The sequence below is a fragment of the Loxodonta africana genome, chromosome 13, assembly GCF_030014295.1.
Source record: "Loxodonta africana isolate mLoxAfr1 chromosome 13, mLoxAfr1.hap2, whole genome shotgun sequence".
Taxonomy (NCBI): Eukaryota; Metazoa; Chordata; class Mammalia; order Proboscidea; family Elephantidae; genus Loxodonta; species Loxodonta africana.
In genome coordinates, this window is record NC_087354.1 from 31,834,599 (window position 1) to 31,859,169 (window position 24,571).

The 24,571-nt window shown below is 40.5% G+C and overlaps 1 protein-coding gene across 5 annotated transcripts in view; it reads left to right on the forward strand.

The window, feature by feature from the left end:
- PDE8A (phosphodiesterase 8A) overlaps positions 1 to 24,296 on the forward strand; it is a 134,242-nt gene extending 109,946 nt beyond the window's left edge. The window contains exons 19-23 of one of the 5 annotated variants that reach the window (XR_010317383.1): positions 1,878 to 2,010; positions 3,342 to 3,509; positions 20,074 to 20,203; positions 21,227 to 21,948; positions 23,019 to 23,130. Coding sequence is in view for 4 of the 5 variants with exons in the window: in XM_064267175.1 (XP_064123245.1) it covers positions 1,878 to 2,010; positions 3,342 to 3,509; positions 20,074 to 20,203; positions 23,019 to 23,125 (538 nt within the window). In the remaining variant the exon portion in view is untranslated. The other 4 variants (XM_064267175.1, XM_064267177.1, XM_064267178.1 and 1 more) reach the window with 4 other exon arrangements.
- The last annotated feature ends 275 nt before the right edge of the window (positions 24,297 to 24,571 follow it).

Genomic DNA, 24,571 nt, shown 5'->3' on the forward strand with positions numbered 1-24,571 from the left:
GGGCACATTGGTCTTTTTCTTAACTGCTTCGGGATATAATTCATGTAACATACAGTTCACCCAGTTAAAATGTACAGTGGTTTCTGGTATATTCAGTGGTTTCTAGTTTATTCAGAGTTGTGCAGCCATCACCACAACCAACTTTAGAACATTTTTGTCACACTAAACTGAAAAGAAACTCCAAACCCACTAGCTGTCATTCCCCGTTCCCTCATCATCCATCATCATCTTCCCTAGTCCCAGGCAACCTCTGGTCTACTTTACGTCTCTATAGATGTGCCAATTCTGGACATTTCATGTAAAGAGAATCACATAGTTTATGGCCTTTTGTGTCTGACTTCTTTGACTTGGCGTAATATTTTCAACGTTCAGTCTTTTTATCGCCTGGTATTTCAAGAAGAAGTATAAAACTGACATCTTATGGTCGTAGATGCTTAGAGAAGCAATTATCTTACATGCTCTGCCTGGAATACTCTGTTCTGCCTCCTTTTGCCCAGAAAACTTCTTGTCATTGTCTGTTCACACATCACTTTCTTAGGGATGCTTTCCCTGCTCCGCCACACTAAGTTAAACTCTCTTAATTTCTCGGTCCCAAGTTTCTTCATAGCACTTACCACATTTTTTATTACCATAATGTGTGCATTATATATTTTTTGCCAACTGTGCAACCCAGCCCCCCACTCCCCCCGCCGCTATTTTTGTAAGAGTGCTATGCGAGCGTTATATGTGTGAGCACATTATTTGCGGAAAAGTACAGTAAATAATTATGTTTTATTTGTGATTAGATTCTTAAGCTCTGTAAGGGCACAGGTTTCCTGTGTCTTATTCATCACTGTACCTTCAGTGCCTGGTACAGAGTAGGGAGTGAACAAATATCAGTTGGAAGAAGGAAAAAGCATTCTGGTCATGAGGAATACTTATTAATTTGGATTTTTTGAAAAGGGAGATTCCTGCTTTTACAAAACTCCTGTCATCTTCCAGGATTGCAGTGATGGGGTGAAAATAGTATCATCCATTTTGTCTGTATAAACATCAGTTATCCCTGGAAAAGTACACAAGACCGTGATAACTTTGATTGTCTCCAGGGAAAGGAACTAGGTAACTGGAGAAAGTGGAGACTTCACTTCGTACCCTTTTGTACCTTTTTAATTTTGAATTATTATACAGTCTGCGTCTTCAAAAAATAAATTTTAAGAAGTAATAAAATCAAGATAAAGGCTGAAGGAAAAGATTTCAAGTATTCCTTGTGACTTTTCCCAGCGATCAGAAGCCCTACTGTCAAAGTTCTCTGGGCGCTAAAATTGTTGGGTCTCAAGGCATCTGAGTGTATGTCACATTGTCTATAACCACGCATCTTCATTAGGAGTGGTCTTAGTTCACCCCTACTATGTTTTATCTTACTTTATTCTAAGTACTGTATGCAATATGGAGCCCTGGTGGTCCAGTGGGTAAGAGCTACGGCTACCAACCAAAAGGTCAGCAGTTCGAATGTACCAGCCACTCCTTGGAAACCCTATGGGGCAGTTCTAGTCTGTCCTTTAGGGTCGCTATGAGTCAGAATCGACTCCATGGCAATGGGTTTGGTTTTTGGTTTTTTGTATGCAATATACTAGTGACAGCAGTGTAAATACTACATCTATAAAGACTTGCCCATAAGGTTTCTGAGTTTAAATTCTGTTCACGCTCCTCTTGCTAAATGATCTAGATGCTAACCCATAACTTCCACAATATCCTTTTAAAGTATGCCCTGTGACTTCCAGTGACATTAGAATTTTAACTTCAGTATACACATATCCTGGGTAACAGGTTGTTTTCAGGAGTACCTGTATGTCTGGATCAGTCATCCGTAGCAGCCTCTCATTTGTCATCTGAAACAGGAATGACTATCGGATGCTGCGCCAGGGTATTATTGACATGGTCCTAGCTACAGAAATGACAAAGCACTTCGAGCACGTCAACAAGTTTGTCAACAGTATCAACAAGCCCTTGGCATTACTAGAAGAAAACAGGGTAAGAGAAACTCATTTTAGAGAGAACTGGTGTTTGGGGCCCTTATTCTGTGTGCACATTCTGTGATAGCCACACTCATTCTGTGTTGGTCCAGTCACAGGAGGGTAGGGGATTGGGAACGACCCTATAGTTGAGCCCTGGTGACATTTTTGCTGCCCCTTATTTCTGGAGTTAAGCATGGAGTCCACAACTGCCTGACAAATATAACCTTAAACCACTCCTGGACAGGAGACCACAGCTGAGGTAGCAGACAGATCTGTGTTCCCATCCTACTTCTACTCTCTTTCCTTGTCTATGTTGTTGTTTTAGGTACCATGGAGTCGGTTCCGACTCCTAGTGACCTTATGTACAACAGAACAAAACATTGCACGGTCCTGTGCCATCGTCACAATCATTGTTATGCTTGAGTCCATTGTTGTAGTCACTGTATCAGTCCATCTTGTTGAGGGTCTTCCTCTTTTTCATTGACAGTCTGCTTTACCAAGCATATTTTAAAACAGACAGCATATGGTACTGTAAGTGGAAGGAGCCCAGGACTAAAGGTAGAACTTAAGTTCTCATTCTGGCTCAGCTGAGTAGCCTTGGATAAGTCACTTTATCTGAGCCCCAGAGTCCTCATCTATAAAATGTAATAATAATAATGCTTACCATACCTACCACAGTCTTGGGAGTGCATATCAAAATAAATGACTTTTAAGTCCTTTGTGTACCATAAAATGTTAAGTAAGGGAGTATCATTATATATGACATAATCTTGGTACACTGAAGACTAACTCCCAGGATCACAGCTATCACACGACTGGATTGAGGACTGGGTTGTGAGAAGCAGGGAACCTGGGGACCACAAGAGCCTGTTTGTCATAAGGGCAGAAGAATTCTTTATTTCTTTAGCTCACACTTATAAAAATATAGTAAAAGATGAAACTAGATAAAACTAGTCTTTGAGTTCTTTATTACCAAGGGAGAGAGACAGAGTCGAACAGAAAGAAAAGGCACCTGTGAGAAAGATTTGCAGTGAGAGGAAGAGAAGAGCCAGGAAGAAAGGAAAGGGCAGATATACCAACCTCTGGTGCTACCATCTATTCCTGGATCCTCCTGGAATCTCACTGGGCCTTGGTTTTCCCCGTTGTAAAGTGAAGAGCCAAGCTAATGCTCAGAGTACCGTCAGCACTCTGTTTTGTGGGGCCCTTAACTTACTTTTTTTTTTTTTCTTTTTAACTTACGGATCCCAGCAAATGCCTTTTTGTGGTTATAATGGAGCCACGTTGGTAAGAGAGGACTTGGCACCAGGTGACCCATTTTGATTGCTTTGAACTCCATTCATGTTTTAGGAAACTGATAAAGATCAGGAAGCAGTAAACACTATGCTCAGGACACCAGAGAACCGAACTCTGATCAAACGAATGCTGATTAAGTGTGCTGATGTGTCCAATCCCTGTCGATCCCTGGAGTTCTGCATCGAGTGGGCTGCACGTATCTCTGAAGAATATTTTTCTCAGGTAAAACTAAGTTCTGTATATGTTTTAAAGAGGGTTTTACCAAACAAAGGCCTTTACCTGGGCCCAATTATCAAACCAGGTGATAGGAAGAGGCACCCTAATTTTGGTTGGTCCACCTCTTTTATCTTTTTTATGGATGTCCCGCATAAGATTCTGTTTCAGTTCCTATTATTCTAGTAATGACCAAGTAGCTCCTGTTGAACCAACCCTCCTGCAGGGAATAAACTCTGGACAAAATACAGTAAAATATGTGAAAGCTGGAATCTGTGTAAGGCAGAAACTTGTCAGAGAAGGAAAACTCAAATATTTTCCAGTAATAGAGAGCAATAGAAAAGTTGTAAGACTGCGCCGTGTCAAAGGTGAAAAACTTGCGAGACCCAGAAAACGAGACAGTCCCGTCAGGTTCCGGCTCTGACAGTTCTCACCGTACAACTACTTGAAAGCAGTGGAGAAAAAGCTATGCAGAAAGTGGGAGGGTGTCATCACTTGGAAAAAGAGAAGAACACTAGGTAAGTTTCTAGTTTTTATGGCTTTTTTCCTGAGAGCAGGCCCTTGTCAGCACCACACAGACTCTGAAAAACTGGGATAGAAACCAGTAGTCTTACTGACTTGAAGAACTACAGGACAGAGTTTGGGGCAGAAGACATATTTTAAATATCAAGAACAGATAGGTAGATTCAAAATAAATGGATAGAAAAAGATGCTTATAATTTGTATGATGTAAGAAGGCTGGAATGGCCATATTAATGTCATATAACACTTCACTAAGGAGGATATTCAGATGGCCAACAAGCACATGAAAATATCCTCAGCATCATTTTATCCATTAGAGAAATGCAAATCAAAACCACAATGAAATACAAAAAATAACAAATGTTGGCAAGGATGTGGAGGAATTGGAACATTTAGCCATTGCTGGTGGAAATGCAAAATGGCACAACTGTTGTGGAAAGCAGTTTGGCAATTCCTCAGAAAGTTAAACAGAACCATTATATGACTCTGCATTTCCACTCCTAGGTATATACCCAAGCGACCCGAAAGCAGCAACACAAACACACGTGCGCCAGTGTTCATTGCAACACTGTTAAGAATAGCCAAAAGATGGAAACAACCAAAATTTCCATCAGTGGATGAATGGATGAACAAAATGTACATACACACAGTGCAATACTACTCAACCATAAAGAGAAATGAAGTCCTAGTACGTCCTTCAACATGGATGAACCTTGAAAACATGCTGAGTGAAATAAGTCAGCCTAAAAAGGACAAACATTCTATGATCTCACTTATATGAAATAACAAAAACAGGCAAATGTATAGAAACCAACGTTTAGTTGTGGTTACCAGGGGAGGAAGGGCAGGAAAGGAGGGAACCATTGTTTGGGAAGCAGTGGGTTTTTGTTTATGGTGATGGATAGGTTGTCAGTGATGGTTACACAGCATGATTAATGTAATTGATATTGCTAAATTATACACCTGAAAAATGTAGAATTGGCAGATGTGTGTGTATATATGTATAATTTTTGCAACTATATATAATTTAAAAAAAAAAGACATTAAGACAATGACTATTACCAGAGACAAAGTGGGACACTTCATAATGATAAAGAGTCAATTCTATAGGAAGAAATAATAACCATAAATGTGTGTGTACCTAATAACAGAACTTGAATATAGATGACGCAAAATTGACAGAGTCACAGGAAGAAAACGGCAATTCCGTAATCACAGCTGGAGATTTTAACACCCCCTCTCAGCAATTGATAGAACAACCAGATTAAAATGTCACTTAAGACAGATAATCTGAACAACACTATCAACCACCTTACCTAATTAATATTTATAGAACACTATATATACCCTGTGTTTACAGAATATACGTTCTTTACCTTGGCGAATGTATCACATGCGCTTAAACATATGTTGAGCCACAAAAAAATTTTCTTAAGTTTATAATGATCGAAATTATACAGAATATGTTCTGCGGCCACAGTGGAATTAAATTAGAAATCAATATTGATAAGATATCTAGAAAAACACCACATATTTGGAACTTGAACAATATACATCCAAATAATTTGTGGGTCATATCACAAGAGAAATTAGAAAATATTTAAGGTTAAAAGATAATGAAAATATATCAAAATTGTGGGATGTAGCTAAAGCATTCTTTAGAGGGAGACTTATAATCTTAAATTCTTTTTTTAAAAAAAGTCCTAAAATCAGTGACTTAGATTTCACTCCTAAGAAACTAGAAAAGGACAAAGTAAACCCAAAATAAGTAGAAATAAGGAAATAATAACAATAAGAGCTATATATCTATCTCTCTCTATATATATATCAAGGAAATAGAAAACTAACAGTAGAGAAAATAAAGCCAAAAATGGGTCCTTTGACAAGAGTAACAAAATTGATAAACACTTACCTAGCTAGGCTGATCAAGAGAAAAACACAAATTGGGAATCAGGAATGAAAGGGGGGTTGTCACAATGGATATTACAAACATTAAAAGAATAATAAAAAATTATGAACAACTTTCTAAACCAAACCCATTGCTGTTGAGTCAATTCCAACCCATATAGGACCCTGTAGAAAAAAAAAAAATTTTTTTTTTTTATTTAGGACAGAGTAGAACTGCCTCAAATCTTTACAGAAGCAGACTACTGTATCTTTCTCCCACGGAGCGGCTGGTGGGTTAGAACTGCCAACCTTTCGGTTAGCAGCCAAGCACTTTAACCGCTGTGCCAGCGGTGCTCCTTATGAACAACTTTATACCAACAAACTTGATAAGTGAAATGGGCAAATTCTTTGAGAAATACAGTGAATTCTATTAAACATTTAAGGAAAAAAATAACGCCAGTCTTGCAAACTGTATCAGAAAATGGAGGCAATAGGAATACTTCACAACTCATTTTACAAGGCGTTTCTTACTCTAATACCAGACAAAGACAATACCCACAAAAATTACAGTCCGTTATTCCTCATGAACATAGATGCAAAAATATAGAATCGAACACTATATAGAGATTAATATATCATAAACAAGTATGGTTTTTCCCAGGAATACAAGGTAGGTTTAATATATAAAAAATCAATTATTATAATTTACCATACTGATTTAATAAGGGAAAAGAGCCATATGATTATTTCAGTAGATATAGAAAAATCATTTGACAAAATTCAACATCCATTCATTGTAAAAAAAATCTTAGCAAACAATGAATTGAAGGCAACATACTCAAAAAAGGGCATCTATGAAGAACTTCAGCTAACATTATACTGAATGGTGAAATATTGACTGTATTCCACTATGATTGGAAACGAGTGCTCATTCTTACCATTCCATTCAACATTGTACTGGCAGTCCTAGCCAGTAAGGTAAGGGAAAAAAAGGTATAAAGAACAGAAAGTTAGTCATAAATTTGTTTCTATTTGTGGATGACATGACTTTTTTTATGTAGAAAATTCTAAGGAATGTACAAAAACCATTACTAGAACTAAGAAAAAAAGAGTTACTGTCAAGTTATTCCAACTCATGGCAACCCCATGTGTTTCATCATAGAACTGTGCTCCCTAGGGTTCTCAATGGCTGTGATCTTTTAAAAATAGATTGTCAGGCCTTTCTTCTGAGGTCTCTGGGTGGATTTAAACTGCCAGGCATTCAGTTAGTAGCTGAGCACTTAACCGTTTGCACCATCCAGGAACTCGAGAACTAATAAGCAGTTTTGATTTTGCAAGGTCATAGGACTCAAGCTCAATTTACAAAAAGCAGTTGTATTTTATATACTAGCAGCAAATAGTTGGAAATGAAACTGAAAACACAGCTCCATTTACAACAGCAATAAAAACAAAATTTACTTAGAAAAAAAAAGTTTCAAACTACTTAGGAATAAACTTAATAAAAAATGTGCCAGATGTGCCTTTACTCTGAAAAACACAAAACATTGCTGAGAAATTAAAGAACACTTAAATAAATGGAGAGGTATACCAAGTTCATGAATTGGAAGGTTCACTGTTGCTAAGATTCAGTTCTCCTCAAATTGATCTATAGAGTCAATGCAATCCCAGGTAAAACCCCTGCAGATGTTTTGTTTTGGAGGTTATTTGTTTGTTGTTTTTTTAGAAATTGACAATTGATTCTAAAATTTATATGGAAATGTGAAGGATCTTGCAAAGCAAAACAACCTTGAAAAAGAAGTACAAAGTTGAAAGACTTAAAGTATTTGGTTTCAAGACTTGATAAAATTATCAAGACAGTGGATTATTGGCATAAAGATCAGTAAATCAATAAATGGACCCAAATAGAAATTTCAGAAATAGATAATTGAATATCCATATGTAAAAAATGAACCGCAACTTCTACCTCATACCATACAGAAATATTAATTCAAGATGGATCATATACCTAAATATAAAAACTAAAAACAGAAAGCTGTTAGAGAAAATCACAGGAGAATATCTTCAGTGACTTGGCATGGACAAAGATTTCTAAGGTATAGAAAATAGCAAAAAAAGAAAAGAAAATCTGACAAATTCGACTTAATCAAAATCTAAAACTTATGCTCATCAAAACAGTTAAGAAACTGAAAAGGCAAGCCACACTGTAAGAAAATATTTACAAAACATATCTGACAGAGTACCATATTCAGGATATATAAAGAGCTGAAACTCAAAAAGACAAGCCATCCAATTAAAAATGGCCAGATATTTGAACAGATACTTCACAAAAAAAGATATCTGAATAACCAATAAGTACATGAAAAAGTACTGAACATCATTAGTCATCAGGAAAATGCAAATTAAAACCACAATGAAATACTACTACACTCCCACCAAAAATGGCAAGATTAAAAAGACTGACAACGCTGAATGTTAAAGATGACGTGGAGCAACTGGAACTCTTATATATTAGTGATAAAAAAGGTATGTAAAATGGTACAACCACTTTGGGAAGCAGTTTGGCAAATTCTTATAAAATTAAGCATATATCTATCCTATATCTCAGCAATTCTGAGTATCTGGGATCAGTGAAAGCATGTACAAAGATAACTTATACAGAATATTCATAGCCGTTTTATTCATAATATCCAAAAGCTGGAAAGAGCCCAGGTATCCATTAATAGAAGAATGGATAAACAACTTGTGGTATACTTACACAATGGAATACCACTCAGCAATAAAAAGGAATTAACTACTGATTCACACAGTAACATTATGATGAGTTAAATAAGCCGTATTACACAAAAGAGAGAATACATTTTCGAACAGCCAAAACTTCCATGGTGAAAAAAAATGAGAGTATCAGCTGCCTCAGGCAAGGTAAGGGGGTTGTTATTGATTGGCAAAAGAGCACAAGGGAACTTTCTGAGGTGATAATAATGTTCTATGCCGGCTTGAGTAAAATATGTACAAAATGTACCTTTACTCTGAAAACCACAAATGAGTGCTGAAATATTAAAGAACACATAAATAAATGGAGACGCATTTCTCAAAACTCAGGAATGATACATTAGTAAAGTGTAAATTTTACCTAAAAGAACAGTAACAGATATTGAAATCTAGTTAACGATGTGCACGCTGATTTGTTTAGGGGTAAAGTGCACTGATGTCTGCAGCTTACTTTGAAATTCATGAAAAAAAAAAAAGATGGATTGATGCATAAAGGGGATGGATGGGTGGATAAATAATGTTAATTGTTGAATATATGTGTTGGTATACAGGTATTCACCATACAGTTCTTTTTCTGTATGTTTGACATTTTCATAATATTATGGAAAATGGGAGGGGGGAGATTTTTTAAAGTAAGGGCTGTCCCTTAAAAAAATAATAATTTGAAAAAGATTTGAAAGCCACTTGTCAAACCCCACCAACAAGGGATTAAGCCAAAGCAGTGCTCAAACATTTTAGACATGTGCCATGATTACAAGGTAAGGCAGAGGGAAGAAACTAGAAAGCTGAAGTCTGGGTGGGAAGATGGAAGGGACATGGTAGATGAATGGGAAGCATATGTAATTTATCCTCAGTGCAGTGCTTCTGTGGTTCTAGTGCCCATTCTGTTAACTTCTTATGTATACGATGGGGAAGTACTAATGGCTGCTCGCTTATTTCATGATGGTGGTTATGGGAAACAAATGAGTTGTTTCAGAACAGTTCAGTAACAGGCATGACAATGACAACTTTGTTTATGGACTTTACAAACTTTGTTTATCAATGTAACACATACAATTATAAGAGAATACTATGAACAGTTGTATGCTAACAAATTAGATAACGTAGAGGAAATGGATAAATTCTTAGAGACACACACATAGACTTCCTTCATTGACTCAAGAAGAAATAGATCTCAGCAGTCCCACAACAAATGAAATCAGGACTTCAGACTGGTTTGTTCTGGTTGGAACTCCTGCTGAGAATTTGCATTTCTAACAAGCTCCCAGGCAATGCTAATATTGTTCGTTAGGGACCAATTCTGAGAACCGCTAGAAGAGCAGTGGTTCTCAAATTTTATTACATATACGAATCACTTGGGGATCTTCTTAAAATGTAGATTCTAATTCAGTATATTTGGGGTAGAAATGCAAATTCTCAGCAGGGGTTCGACCCAGAACGAACTGGTTTGAAGCCGTGGAAGAAATCAAATCAGTAATCAAAAACCCCACAACAACCTGAGCCAGATGGCTTCGCTGGGAATTCTACCAAACATTATAGAAGAAGTGACTCTAATCGTGCTTGAACTCTTCAAAAAAATAGAAGGGGGAGCACTTCCTAACTCATTGTATGAGGCTAGCATCACCCAGATACCAAAGCCAGACAAAGATATCACAATAAAACTGCAGACCAAAATCCCTTATAAATATTGTCTTAGGCTGGGTTCTCTAGAGAAGCAAAACCAGTGAAGTGTATGAATATAGATAGAGAGCAATTTATAGCCAGGAAATGGCTCAAATGGTTGTAGAGGCTGGAAAGTCCCAAATCCCTGGGTCAGGCTGGAGGCTTCTCCCAGGCTGCAGGGGCCGGCAAACTCAAGATCAGCAAGTGAGACAGGAGCGTTCTTGTTCACAGGCTATAGAGACCAATGGATCCCAAGATTGGCAGGCAAGCTGCTAGCTCCAGTCCCAAGAACCAGAGTCAGACAAACAGGGGCCAGCTGCAGGATCCAGAGTGGGCAAAAGCCCACAAGCCTTGCCAGAAGCCCACCTATACTGAATGCAGGCCACACCCCCCAGAAAACGCCCTTTCAACTGATTGGCCACTCAAAGCAGAGCCCTTCTTGGAGCTGCTCACAATATATCAGATCTCATTGTGGAAGTGATTACATCATTATACGACTTCCCAAACTACATCATGGTAACTGCCAAACCACTGAGACTCAGGGCCAGCCAAGCTGACACACAACCTTAATGATGAGAAATACAGATGCAGAAGTCCTCAACATGATACTAGCAAACCAAATCCAAAAACATAGGATTATACACCATGACCAAGTAGGATTTATCCCAGGAATGGTTCAACATTAAAAAAATCAGTGAATGGGGAAAAGACAGTCTTTTTAACAAATGGTGCTGGCATAACTGGATATCCATCTGCAAAAAAATGAAACAAGACCCATACCTCACTCCATGCACAAAAACTAACTCAAAATGGATCAAAGACCTAAATATAAAATCTAAAACGATAAAGGTCATGGAACAAAAAATAGGGACAATGTTAGGAGCCCTAATACATGGCATAAACAGTATAGAAAACATTATAAAGAATGTAGAAGAGAAACTAGGTAACTGGGAGCTCCTAAAAATCAAACACCTATGCTCATCCAAAGACTTCAGCAAAAGAGTAAAAAGACTACCTACAGACTGGGAAAAAGTTTTTAGCTATGACATTTCTGATCAATGCCTGATCTCTAAAATCTACATAATACTGTAAAAACTCAACTGCAAAAAGACAACCCAATTAAAAAATGGGCAAAAGATATGAATTGACACTTCACTAAAGAAGACATTCAGGTAGCTAACAGATATATGAAGAAATGTTCACGATCATTAGCCATTAGAGAAATGCAGATCAAAACTACAATGAGATTTCATCTCACTCCAACAAGGATGGCATTAATCCAAAAAACACAAAATAATAAATGTTGGAGAGGCTGTGGAGAGATTGGAACACTTTTATGCTGCTGGTGGGAATGTCAAATGGTACAACCACTTTGGAAATCCATTTGGCGCTTCCTTAAAAAGCTAGAAATAGAACTACCGTATGATCCAGCAGTCCCACCCCTTGGAATATATCCTAGAGAAATAAGAGCCTTTACACGAACAGATATATGCACACCCATGTTTATTGCAGCACTGTTTACAACAGCAAAAAGATGGAAGCAACCAAGGTGCCCATCAACGGGTGAATGGATAAATAAATTATGGTATATTCACACAGTGGAATACTACGCATCGATAAAGAACAGTGAGGAATCTGTGAAACCTTTCATAACATGGAGGAACCTGGAAGGCATTATGCTGACTGAAATTAGTTGCAAAAGGACAAATATTGTATAAGACCACTATTATAAAAACTTGAGAAATAGTTTAAACTGAGAAGAAAACATTCTTTTGTGGTTACGAGAGGGGGGAGGGAGGGAGGGTGGGAAAGCGGTACTCACTAATTAGATAGTAGATAAGAACTACTTTAGGTGAAGGGAAAGACAGTACACAATACAGGCGAGGTCAGCACAATTGGACTAAACCAAAAGCAAAGAAGTTTCCTGAATAAACTGAATGCTTCGAAGGCCAGCATAGCAGAGGCAGGGGTCTGGGGACCATGGTTTCAGGGGACATCTAAGTCAATTGGCATAATAAAATCTATTAAGAAAACATTCTACATCCCACTTTGAAGAGTGGCGTCTGGGGTCTTAAACGCTAGCAATCAGCCATCTAAGATGCATCAGTTGGTCTCAACCCACCTGGATCAAAGGAGAATGAAGAACACCAAGGACACAAGGGGATTATGAGCCCGAGAGACAGAAAGGGCCACATGAACCAGAGACGACATCATCCTGAGACCAGAAGAACTAGATGGTACCTGGCTACAACCAATGACTGCCCTGACAAGGAACACAACAGAGAACCTCTGAGGGAGCAGGAGAACAGTGGGATGCAGACCCCAAATTCTCCTAAGACCAGACTTAATGGTCTGACTGAGACTGTAAGGACCCCAGTGGTCATGGCCCCCAGACCTTCTGTTGGCCCAGGACAGGAACCATTCCCGAAGCCAACTCTTCAGACATGGATGGGACTGGACAATGGGTTGGAGAGGGATGCTGGTGAGGAGTGAGCTTCTTGGATCAGGTGGACACTTGAGACTATGTTGGCATCTCCTGCCTGGAGGGGAGATGAGGGGGCGGAGGGGGTTAGAAGCTGGCGAAAAGGACACAGAAAGAGAGTAGAGGGAGAGAGCGGGCTGTCTCATTAGGGGGAGAGTATTTGGGAGTGTGTAGGAAGGTGTATATGGGTTTTTGGGTGAGAGACTGACTTGTAAACTTTCACTTAAAGCACAATAAAAATTATTTTAAAAAAGAAGATACCACTTTTTAAAGATAAAAAAAAAAATCAGTGTAACACACCACATTAATAGAACAAAGGAAAAGAAGTACATGATCATCTTAACCCAGAAAAGGCATTTGATAAAATCCAACACTGTTTCATGATAAAAACACTCAACAAGCTAGGTATAGAAGTGAAATTCCTCAATATGACAAAGGGCATTTATGAAAAACCCACAGCTAGCATCATACTCAAAAGGAGAAAAGATCAAGAACAAGACAAGAATGCCTGCTCTCGCCACTGCTATTTACCATTGTACTGGAAGTTCTACCCAGAGCAGTTAGGCAAGAAAAAGAGTATCCAAATAAGGAAGGAAGAAGTAAAACTATCCTTTTTGCAGGTAACATGATTCTGTGTGTAGAAAACACCAAAGAATTCACAAGAAAGCTAACAGAACTAATAAATGAATTCAGCAAAGTGCAGGGTACAAGATCGATGTGCAAAAGTCAGTCAGATTTCTATGCACCAGCAGTAATCATTTCTGGAAAGGAAGTTAGGAAAACAATTTCATTTACAATAGCATATAAAAGAATAAAATAAATCCCAAAACCAAATCTATTGCCATCAAGTCAATTTCAACTCATAGCTACCCTATAAGACAGAGTAGAACTGACCCATAGGGTTTCCAAGGCTGTAATCTTTACAGAAGTAGACTGCCCCATCTTTCTCCCACGGAGCGGTGGTGGGTCTGAACTGCTGACCTTTCATTTAGCTGAGCGCTTAACCACTACACCACCAGGACTTCTTAAGGAATAAAATACCTAGGAATAAATTTAACTTGGAAGATGAAAGACGTACACTGAAAACTATAGAACATTACTAAAAGAAAGAAGACCTAAATAAGTGGAAGGATACTCCATGTTCCTGAGTTGAAAGACTTAATATCGTCAACATGTCAGTATTAGCAATGTAACCTATAGATTCCCTGCAGTCTCCGTCAAAAATTCAACAGCCGCCTTTGAAGAATTAGAAAAGTCAATCTTCAAATTTATATGGAATGGCAAGGGGCCCTGAGTAGCCAAAACAATTTTGAAAAGGAACAAAATAGGATGACTCACACTTTCCGATTTCAGAGCATACTATAAAACTACAGTAATCAAAACAGTGTAGTGGTATAATGATAGACATACAGACCAATGGAACAGAACCAAGAGTCCAGAAATAAACCCATACATCTCTTGCCAGGTGATATTCAACAAGAGTGCTAAGTCCATTCAGTGGGGAAAGAATAGCCTCTCTAATAAATGGTGCTGGGACAACTGGATTTCCACACACAGAAGAATGAAGCTGGACCCATACCTCACACCATATAGGAAAATTAACTGAAAATGGATCAAGGACCTAAATGTAAGAACTAAAACCATAAAACTCGTAGAAGAAAACGGATTATGATTTGAGACCTAGTTTTTAACAGTGGATTTTACTGCATTGAGCAGTAAAAGACAAAATAAATGGGATCTCATGAAAAGTAAAAACTTTTGTGCAGCAAAGGACTTTATCAGCAAAATGAAGAGACAGCCTACAGATTGGGAGAAAAATTGGGGGAACCATTTATCTGATAAGGGTTTAATATCCAGAATATATAAAGAAATCCTACAGTTTAACTACAAAAAGACAACCTAATCAAAAAACAGGCAAAGGAATTGAATAGACATTTCACCAGATTGGATATACAGTTGGCCAACAAGCACATGAAAATATGTTTAGTATTATGAGTCATTAGCCAGTAACCAGTTGCCATGTATTCAGCTCCAACTCAGAGAAACCCCATGTGTGTCAGAGTAGAACTGTGATCCGTAGGGTTTTCAGTGGCTGATTTTTCAAAAGTAGATCACCAAGCCTTTCTTCTGAGGCATCTCTGGGTGGACTCAAACCACTAGCCTTTCAGTTAGCAGCCTAGTGCATTAATTGTTTACACTAGCCAGGACTCCTATTAGTCATTAGGGAGATGCAGATCAAAACAACAATGAGATACCACTTCACCCCTACTAGGATGGCTATGGTCAAATAAAAAGAAAATAATGTTGAAGGATGTTGAGAAATTGGAACCCTTATCCGGTGCTCATGGGAATGCAAAATGGCATAGCTGATGTGGAAAACAGTTTGGCATTACTTCAAAAAGTTAAACGTAGAACTAGCAGAAGACCCAGCAATCCCAATCCTAGTTATATAGCAAAAGAATTGAAAACAGGAGTGCAAAAAGAAACTTGTGCATCAGTGTTCATTGGAGCACTGTTCATAATAGCCAAAAGGTGGAAACAATCTAAACGTCCATCAGCAGATGAGCGGACAAAGAAAATGTGGTATATACACAGGATGGAATATTATTCAACGATAAAGAGAAATGAAGTCCTGATACATGCTACAACATGGATGAAAACGTTAACGGTGAGTAAAATATTGTATGATCCCACTCAGTTGAAATAGGCAAAGATTTTTAGTCGTTACTAGGGATAAGAATTCCCATTCTTCGCAGTGTTATCCATAGTTTGTTATGATCCACACAAATGCCTTTGCATAGTCAATAAAACACAGGTAAACATCCTTCTGGTATTTTCTGCTTTCAGCCAGGATCCATCTGACATCAGCAATGATATCCCTGGTTCCACGTCCTCTTCTGAAACCAGCCTGAATTTCTGGCAGTTCCCTGTCGATATACTGCTGTAGCCGTTTTTGAATGGTCTTCAGCAAAATTTTGCTTGCGTGTGGTATTAATGATATTGTTCTATAATTTCCACATTCAGTTGGATCACCTTTCTTGGGAATAGGCATAAATATGGATCTCTTGCATTCAGTTGGCCAGGAAGCTGTCTTCCATATTTCTTGGCATAGACGAGTGGGCACCTCCAGCACTGCATCTGTTTGTTGAAACATCTCAATTGATATTCCATCAATTCCTGGAGCCTTGTTTTTCGCCAGTGCCTTCAGAGCAGTTTGGACTTCTTCCTTCAGTATCATCGGTTCCTGATCATATGCCACCTCTTGAAATGGTTGAATATCGACTAATTCTTTTTGGTATAATGACTCTGTGTATTCCATCTTCTTTTGATGCTTCCTGCGTCATTCAATATTGTCCCCATGGAATCCTTCACTATTGCAACTTGAGGCTTATATTTTTTCTTCAGTTCTTTCAGCTTCAGAAACGCCGAGTGTGTTCTTCCCTTTTGGTTTTCCATCTCCAGTTCTTTGCACGTGTTATTATAATACTTTACTTTGTCTTCTCAAGAGGCCCTTTGAAATCTTCTGTTCAGTTCTTTTACTTCATGAATTCTTCCTTTTGTTTTAGGTGCTTGATGCTCAAGAGCAAGTTTCAGAGTCTCCTCTGACATCCATCTTGGTCTTTTCTTTCTTTCCTGTCTTTTCAGTGACCTCTTGCTTTCTTCACGTATGGTGTCCTTGATGTCATTCCACAACTTGTCTGGTCTTTGGTCACTAGTGTTCAATGCATCAAATCTATTCTTGAGATGGTCTCTAAATTCAGTTGGGAAATACTCAAGGTCATATTTTGGCTCTCGTGGACTTGCTCTGATTTTCTTCAGTTTCAGCTTGAACTTGCATATGAGCAATTGATGGCCTGTTCCAGTCAGCCCCTGGCCTTGTTCTGACTGATGATATTGAGCTTTTCCATTGTCTCTTTCCACAGATGTAGTCAATTTGATTTCTCTGTGTTCCATCTGGTGAGGTTTACCTGTGTTTTAGTGACTATGCAGAGGCATTCGACTGTGTGGATCATAACAAACTATGGATAACACTGCGAAGAATGGGAATTCCAGAACACTTAGTTGTGCTCATGAGGAACCTTTACATAGATCAAGAGGCAGTTGTTTGGACAGAACAAGGGGATACTGATCGGTTTAAAGTCAGGAAAGGTGTGTGTCAGGGTTGTATTCTTTCACCATACCTATTTAATCTGTATGCTGAAGAAATAATATGAGAAGCTGGACTATATAAAGAAGAACAGAGCATCAGGATTGGAGGAAGACTCATTAATAACCTGCATTATGCAGATGACACAACCTTGCTTGCTGAACGTAAAGAGGACTTTTGAAGATCAAAGACCACGGCCTTCAGTATGGATTACACCTCAACATAAGGAAAACAAAAATCCTCACAACTGGACCAATGAGCAACATCATGATAAACGGAGAAAAGATTGAAGTTGTCAAGGATTTCATTTTACTTGGATCCACAATCAACAGCCATGAAAGCAGCAGTCAAGAAATCAAAAGACGCATCGCATTGAGCAAATCTGCTGCAAAGGACCTCTTCAAAGTGTTGAAGAGCAAAGATGTCACCCGGAAGACTAAGGTGTGCCTGACCCAAGCCATGGTATTTTCAATCACATCATATGCACGTGAAAGCTGGACAGTGAATAAAGAAGACCGAAGAAGAGTTGACGCTTTTAAATTGTGGTGTTGGCAAAGAATGTTGAATATACATACAATGGACTGCCAAAAGAACGAACAAATCTGTCTTGGAAGAAGTGCGGCCAGAATGCTCCTTGGAGGCAAGGATGGTATGACTGCATCTTACATACTTTGGGCATGTTGTCAGGAGGGATCAGTCCCTGGAGAAGGACATCATGCTTGGCAGAATACAGGGTCAGCGGGAAAGAGGAAGACCCTCACCGAGGTGGATTAACACAGTGGCTGCAACAGTGAGCTCAAGCATAACAACGATTCTAAGGATGGCGCAGGACCAGGCAGTGTTTCGTTCTGTTGTGCATAGGGTTGCTATGAGTCAGAACCGACTCCACGGCACCTAACAACAACAACAAGGGATAAGAAAAGGAGCCCAGTTGTTAAGTGCTTGGCTGCTAACCAAAAGATTGGCAGTTTAAACCCATCAGCTGCTCTGTGGGAGAAAGATGTGGCAGTCTGCATCCCTAAAGATTTACAGCCTTGGAAACCCTGTGGGGCAGTTCTGCTCTGTCCTATATGGTGGCTATGAGTCAGGATTGACTCAACGGCAGTGCGTTTTTTTCTGTTTGTTTAGGGGTGAGAAAGGAGCCCTGGTGACACAATGGTTAAGCACTCAAAAGATCAGAGGTTCAAACCCACCAGTGGCTCCACAGGAGAAAAGACCTGGTGATCTGTGGTGATCTGCTCCTGTAAAAGATTATAGCCAAGAAACCCTATAGGGTCTGTGTGAGTCGGAATTGACTCAACAGCACACAACAACATTGGGGTGAGAAGGAGGGGTAGAGGGGAATCTGGACTAAGGGGAGCACTGAGTTTGTGAATGGTGGTGGAATAATTTGGAAACAGATAGTGGTGGTGTACAACATGATGAACCTCGTCAATGTCACTGAATGCTCCTTGGGAACAGTTCCAGGGGTTAGAGTCAGGGTAGATGGGCACCCAGCCCCAGAGGAGGTTTCCTTTTGGCCATGCTGAACACGCACGTTCTTGTCCGCATTCATTGTAGCTACTCACAGGTCCTCCATCCTGAGACCAGCACATCCACAGCCCAAAATGGCCAACAGAGTTCAGCCCATCGGAGCCCATTGTGCACCATCTACACTTAGGCCTTGATGCACGTGTCTGTCACCACAGCCCTAGCCCCTGAGAACTTAGGGGGTCCCTGCTGCAGGCCCTCCAAAGAAGGCCATTCCAGGTAGGAAACCTGGCCTAGGTCTCTGGTCCCAGTATATCTGTACCCGCTGTAGGACCAACTTCTGCACCCACGTTAGGTTTCTTGAAGTCATTGACTCCATTGTCTTTCTTCCATGTGGAGTAGCCCCTTGCCTAATACACCTGGCCTGACAGAGCAGCCTGCACAGCAGAATTCACTAGCTCTCCAACAATCAGGGATAATGGCTCCAAGTGCCTCTGAGGTCAGCCCTACCTTCCTTCCAGAGCCAGAGGAATCCCCCAGATGGATGGTCACACTACTGCCAGCAGGGGAGAAATGCTGGTATCTAGTGCAGCAGTTCCTCCAGCCACACCTCCTTGCCCTGTCCCCACACATGTTCTAGGTCCTCCCTAAGGCCCCAGTTTAGTTTTCAGCTGTTCACCCTAGCCCATTCCCTCCTTACTTGATCCTGTGCAGAGCCCTGTCTGTCATCCTGTACCTTGGTGGCTGTTTGCCCCACCCCACTGTCTAACCTTAGCTCACAGCACAGGCTCCCTGGCTCCAAGAGAGATCTCGATGATTCTGTTTGCACACCCTCTTGAGCCTTCTGGTTTCCCCCCTCATTCCTGGTAGCCCCATGGCCTCAATGCTGCCCTCTGGGCATCACCTCACCCTCTCCTCCACGGACTCTTGGGCAAGCCAGACCTTATCAAAGAAACAACTAGAAGCTCTCTAATACCTTTCTGGATAAACTAGCCTTTTACCACCAAGGTCTTAATTATGGTTTCTGTTTTTTGCTAGTCCCTCTGGAATCCTGAATATGTTCCAGAAGAGCTTGACTAAAGTACACAAAATCTCTTCAGCCTGTTGTGTTATTTGCCTCCGGGATATCAAGGGCATTCAGAAACTTTTCAAAGAAAGTAACCTGACCCCCGATGAGAAGCAGCACTAGCCTTCTCTCCGGGAAGGTGGGGCTGTGTCTCCCATCACTGTATCCTCTGTATCTGCCACTTCAGACGTTTGCTGGCTAGGAGGATGGCTGCAGGGTGGCAGGAGCAACTCAGCCCAGAGAGGTAGCTAACTGGTGTGCTTGCACCCCAGCAGATATTCTTTGGAATCTTTCCCGTGGAGCTTCAGAAAGGAGGCTTATCAGCGTTGAAAACATTTTGATTAGGTTGGGATGTGCCCAGACGCCCCTTGCAGAATGGAGTCGTCCCCATTCTGAGGACAACTCGGTAGCTGGTAGCAGATCTGGGATTCACTGGCTATTGGTGTGATTGGCTTCTTACCACAAGCCACCGTGGGCTGCCAGGAGGGAGGCTCTGGTGGAGTGGCTGCTCCCAGGTGTTAGCGCCAGTCTCTAGGGTTACATAATCAAGACATTTTCTGCATTGCAGACTGATGAAGAGAAGCGGAAAGGCTTACCTGTGGTGATGCCGGTTTTTGACAGAAACACTTGCAGCATCCCCAAATCCCAAATCTCTTTTATTGACTACTTCATCACAGACATGTTTGATTCTTGGGACGGTAAGAAATATCCTAGCATATTTTATTTTAAAACAAGATTTGTAGCATGTGTCCAAATTTACGTTCTTCTCATTCCCACCTAAGAAACCTCAGCATTGAAGACGGTGCCTTGTCCCTGACACTATCAGATGGAGCAGGGAGTCCCCATTCAGACAGATGCTGGGACCTTTTCTGGGGTGGAATTTCTGAAACTGAACAGGGGCTGTGTTATTTAGGTGACAACTAAGAATTGAAGGACAGGCTTTAAAATACAGGTTCCCCTGTCATTTTCCCAAGAAATAGGAATGGGGCTGTTGTTTTCTTCTGGGAAGTTGTTGGAACTGCCCTCAGGTACCGAAAGACTTGCTATATTTATTTCCCTAGTGAGTCTTGGGTAACTTTCAAAATAACAGGGAACTGAATATTGAATGGTAAATAGTGTATTTGACTCTGGAATATGTTTTGGGACTTAGGTCTTCAAGGGAGAGTGAGGAGAAGAAATGAACCAATACCAAGGGCCCCTGACAGCTGGGTGCTCTTTGTGTATTTCCTCAGTAACCCCCCTGGAGGTGTAGGGGTCATTATACCTGTTTTATAGATGGGGAAATTGAACTTGGGGTCACACAGCTACTAGTACAGAATCTAGGATTCAGAACCATTAGTATTTACTCCAGAGGTCCCTGTGGTGCACACAGTTAATACACTCGGCTGCTAACTGAAAGGTTGGAGGTTCGAGTCCACCCAGAGGCACCTCAGAAGAAAAGCCTGAAGATGTACTTCTGAAAAATCAGTCATTGAAAACCCTGTGGAGCACAGTTCTACTCAGACACACATGGGGGTGCCATGAGTCAAAGTCCACTTGGTGGCGACTGGTTTGGTTTAATGCTTTCTCCAAAGCCCCAGTGTTTCTATGAGGGCTCTTTGCCTCACAGGAAGATATGGGGCCTAGGATCATCTGCCCACCCCAGCTTCTCCCAGGCTCCCTCTGCACCAGACCCACAAGAAGAACAGTCTCTCTGATGGAGGCACATCACTCTCTTTCAGGTGGGACACAGGAGCCAGTCAGATGACGAGCAGATGAGGACTCCAGGACATTGCCTGGGCACCTGTTGTGCCCTGAGCTGCACTTTGGGGAGGGCCTGCAGGGCAGATACCTGTCCAGATCCAGGGACTCTATTCAGATCCAGTCAGGAGGAAATAGTACACATCTTGAGGAGGGCACAGGTCATAGGGCACGCCAAGGCAGCAGAATGGGGCCTCCTGGTCAGGGAGAAGGACTGAGACAGTGGAAGGAGCTGTGGCAGTGGGGGCAGACTGCAAGCCCTGCAGCTGACGCCTCTGGGACTTAGACCTCATTTTCCTCATGTGTGAAATGGCTTGATCCCTACCTGCCTGTCAGTGGCATGGTGCTGGTAGAAGGAGATGGCATACGTCTCAGTCTCCTAGGGCTGCCCCAACAAAATGTCACAAAGTGGGTGGCTTTAAAGAACAAAAAATTATTTTCTGACAGTTCTGGAGGCTGGAAGTCTAAAGTCAGGATACTGGCAGAGCTCTGCTCTCTTTCGGCTCTAGGGGAAGGTCCTTCCTTGTCTCTTGCATCTTCGCATGGCGTGGTCTTGCCCGCCTGTCTGTTTTTGTGTCTGTTGTACCCTTTTATAAGACATCACTTGGATGGGATTAGGATTATGACCTGCCCTACTCCAGATGACCTCAATGCTTTACCTGATAACAAGGAAAAACCTTTCCCAAAAAGGCCACACTCACAGGTGATTAGGGCTTCATCATACCTTTTGGGGGGAAATAATTCAATCTGTAATAATATATGTGGTACACGTAAAGCACATGGCAGTTTTGCAGGGAAACACAGGAGAGCCAATCAGGACCTGGTCCTGCCACTCGGGGCACTGCTGTATGGTAGGTACTCACTACACGTTTGTTCCCAGCTCCCAGTTCCCCAGGCCCACAGATGCTGGTTAAATGGTAATTAAACATATTGTTGTGTGACATCCAGTCAATTTCAACTCATAGCGACCCTATAGGACAGAGTAGAACTGCTCCCATCCCAGAAGGTGTCCAGGGCTATACTCTTTATGGGAACAAATCGCCAGGTCTTTTCTCTCATGGAGCCACTGGTAGGTTCAAACCACCAACCTTTCGGATAGCAGCCAAGAGTTTAACCATTGCATCCAAACAGATTAGCTACCTTCTATTTTATTTTCCAAAGTTATCAGCTCAAAGGGTGACCATAGAGGTGCTAGCATTGAGTACCGGATTCAGCTTCAGTAAATGATGCCTAAGTCGAGCTGCCACTGTGTGTCTGCTTGCCCAGGTCTGTATAAAAACCAAAACAATTGTTGCTGTCAGGTCAATTCCAATTCATAGCAACCCTATAGGACAGAGTAGAACTGCTGTGTAGGGTTTCCAAGGCTGTAGTCTTTATGGAAGCAGACTACCACATCTTTCTCCTGCAGAGTGGCTTGTGGGTTTGAACCACCGACCTTTTGGTTGGCAGCCGAGTGCTTTAACCACTGTGCCACCAGGGCTCTGTTCAGGGTCTATAAAAAAAGAACCCTTGCCATTGAGTGGATTCTGACTCATAGTGAGAGAATAGAACTGCACCATAGGGTTTCCAGGGAGTGGCTGGTAGATTCAAACTGCTGACTTTTTGGTTAGCAGCCAGGCTCTTAACCACTGTGCCACCAGGGCCCTGGGGTCGATATAGCATTATGCAAATAACCACTATCTATCCCTCTTCTTAAAAGGCTCTCTTATTAGAAAACCTAAACCTTTAACCGGAACCTGTGCAAACATGTTATCTTCCCATCTTTTTCTCTAGCCTTTGTTGACCTGCCGGATTTAATGAAGAATCTTGACAACAACTTTAAGTACTGGAGAGGACTAGATGAAATGAAGCTTCGCAGCCTCCGACCACCTCCCCAATAGCGCTACACTGCCCAGGGCCCTGAAGCTTTGTCCTTCGGATCATTTTGGAAAACCTGAGGGCAGCCAGAGTTCCATGGTCCTTTCAGTATTAGGCAGAGCCGTCCCCAGGTCTGCAAAGCCTGTGAGAAAGCACCTGGAGAAATACCTTCTACAGCCACAGTCCAATGCCATTGCCATAAAGTGAGACTATCGCTGTATCTTGGTCCTCCTGCAGGGGCTCTGGAGAAGGTCACATGAACAGCATGTTTGGCATCAGCACTGTGTTAAAACACAACACCAGGAGTGCCCATGCAAAGGACATTGATGGATTTCCTGTTGGTTACAGAGAATGTCTTATTGCAAACAACTTCTCTCAGTTATGTTCATTCAGCACTTAAGAACAGCTAGTGGCAATGGGATCTGTAGCAACTTTTTTCACATCATAGAAGGTGCAGTCGCTCACTTTGGAACACTACTGAAAGTGACTTCTCTTAAAATTGAGTAGCAAATGACAAAATACAAAGAAATTTTGAAGTTGATTATTAATATCAGTTATTAAAATGTTCTATTTATTTTGTTAGAAGTTCAATATTTTCTATGAATTTAAAAATACTTCAAAGCCAAAGCCAACTTTAAATGCCATGACCAAATTTACATGATTCATATTCATTAAATATGCATATTTGGTGTACAGACTTATTTTCATAATGCAAATTAAAAATATTATAAAATGATGCATTTTTACTGCACTATAGAAATATTTGTGTATGTTAAACTCTTTCTTGATCAATGCTAATTGGAAAAAGCTGTTTTGTTGGTGGATCTTATTCTTGAGAACAAAAGGAGAAAGGGTTCTACTGTATAGAAACCAGAGCTCTGAAACAGTGTGATATCTGACGAGCTTTGCAGGTGACACCCCAAGGAAAAATTATACTCTTCTTGGTTTGCAAAGAGAAGTTAAGGCTTAAAACTTTTTCTCTAAAATTTTTATAATTGAATTTCCAAAAGTCTGCCTTATTTTATACAGTGTTTCTATAAAATATTCCCTGCAGAAAATGGAATATTTAGTGAATTGATATTTTGTAACTGTTTTCATCTGCAGTGGGAATCTTTGGTTCCAGAACTTTATGAGGATTCCATAGCTTCACATCTTGAATAAGTGTAATACCATTAAAAATGATACCTGATGACACTTCGAAGTGCTTGTCATTTCATTTTAAACTTGTATTTGTTATTTTCCAGATAAAAATGAAATTAAACTATTTGTTTTTAAGAAACCATGTGTCACTTTTCCTCTGTAGTTTTATTTATGTTTATGATACACTATTAAATCTTTTCCTCCTAAATAAAGAAGACGACTTTGTGTTTACAGAAAGAGTAGCAAACAATTTTTCCAAGGTTACACAGAGTCAGATGTTGGAAAATTCTCAGAACTGACTTTAATTCACCACTTGGTACTCATTCAGA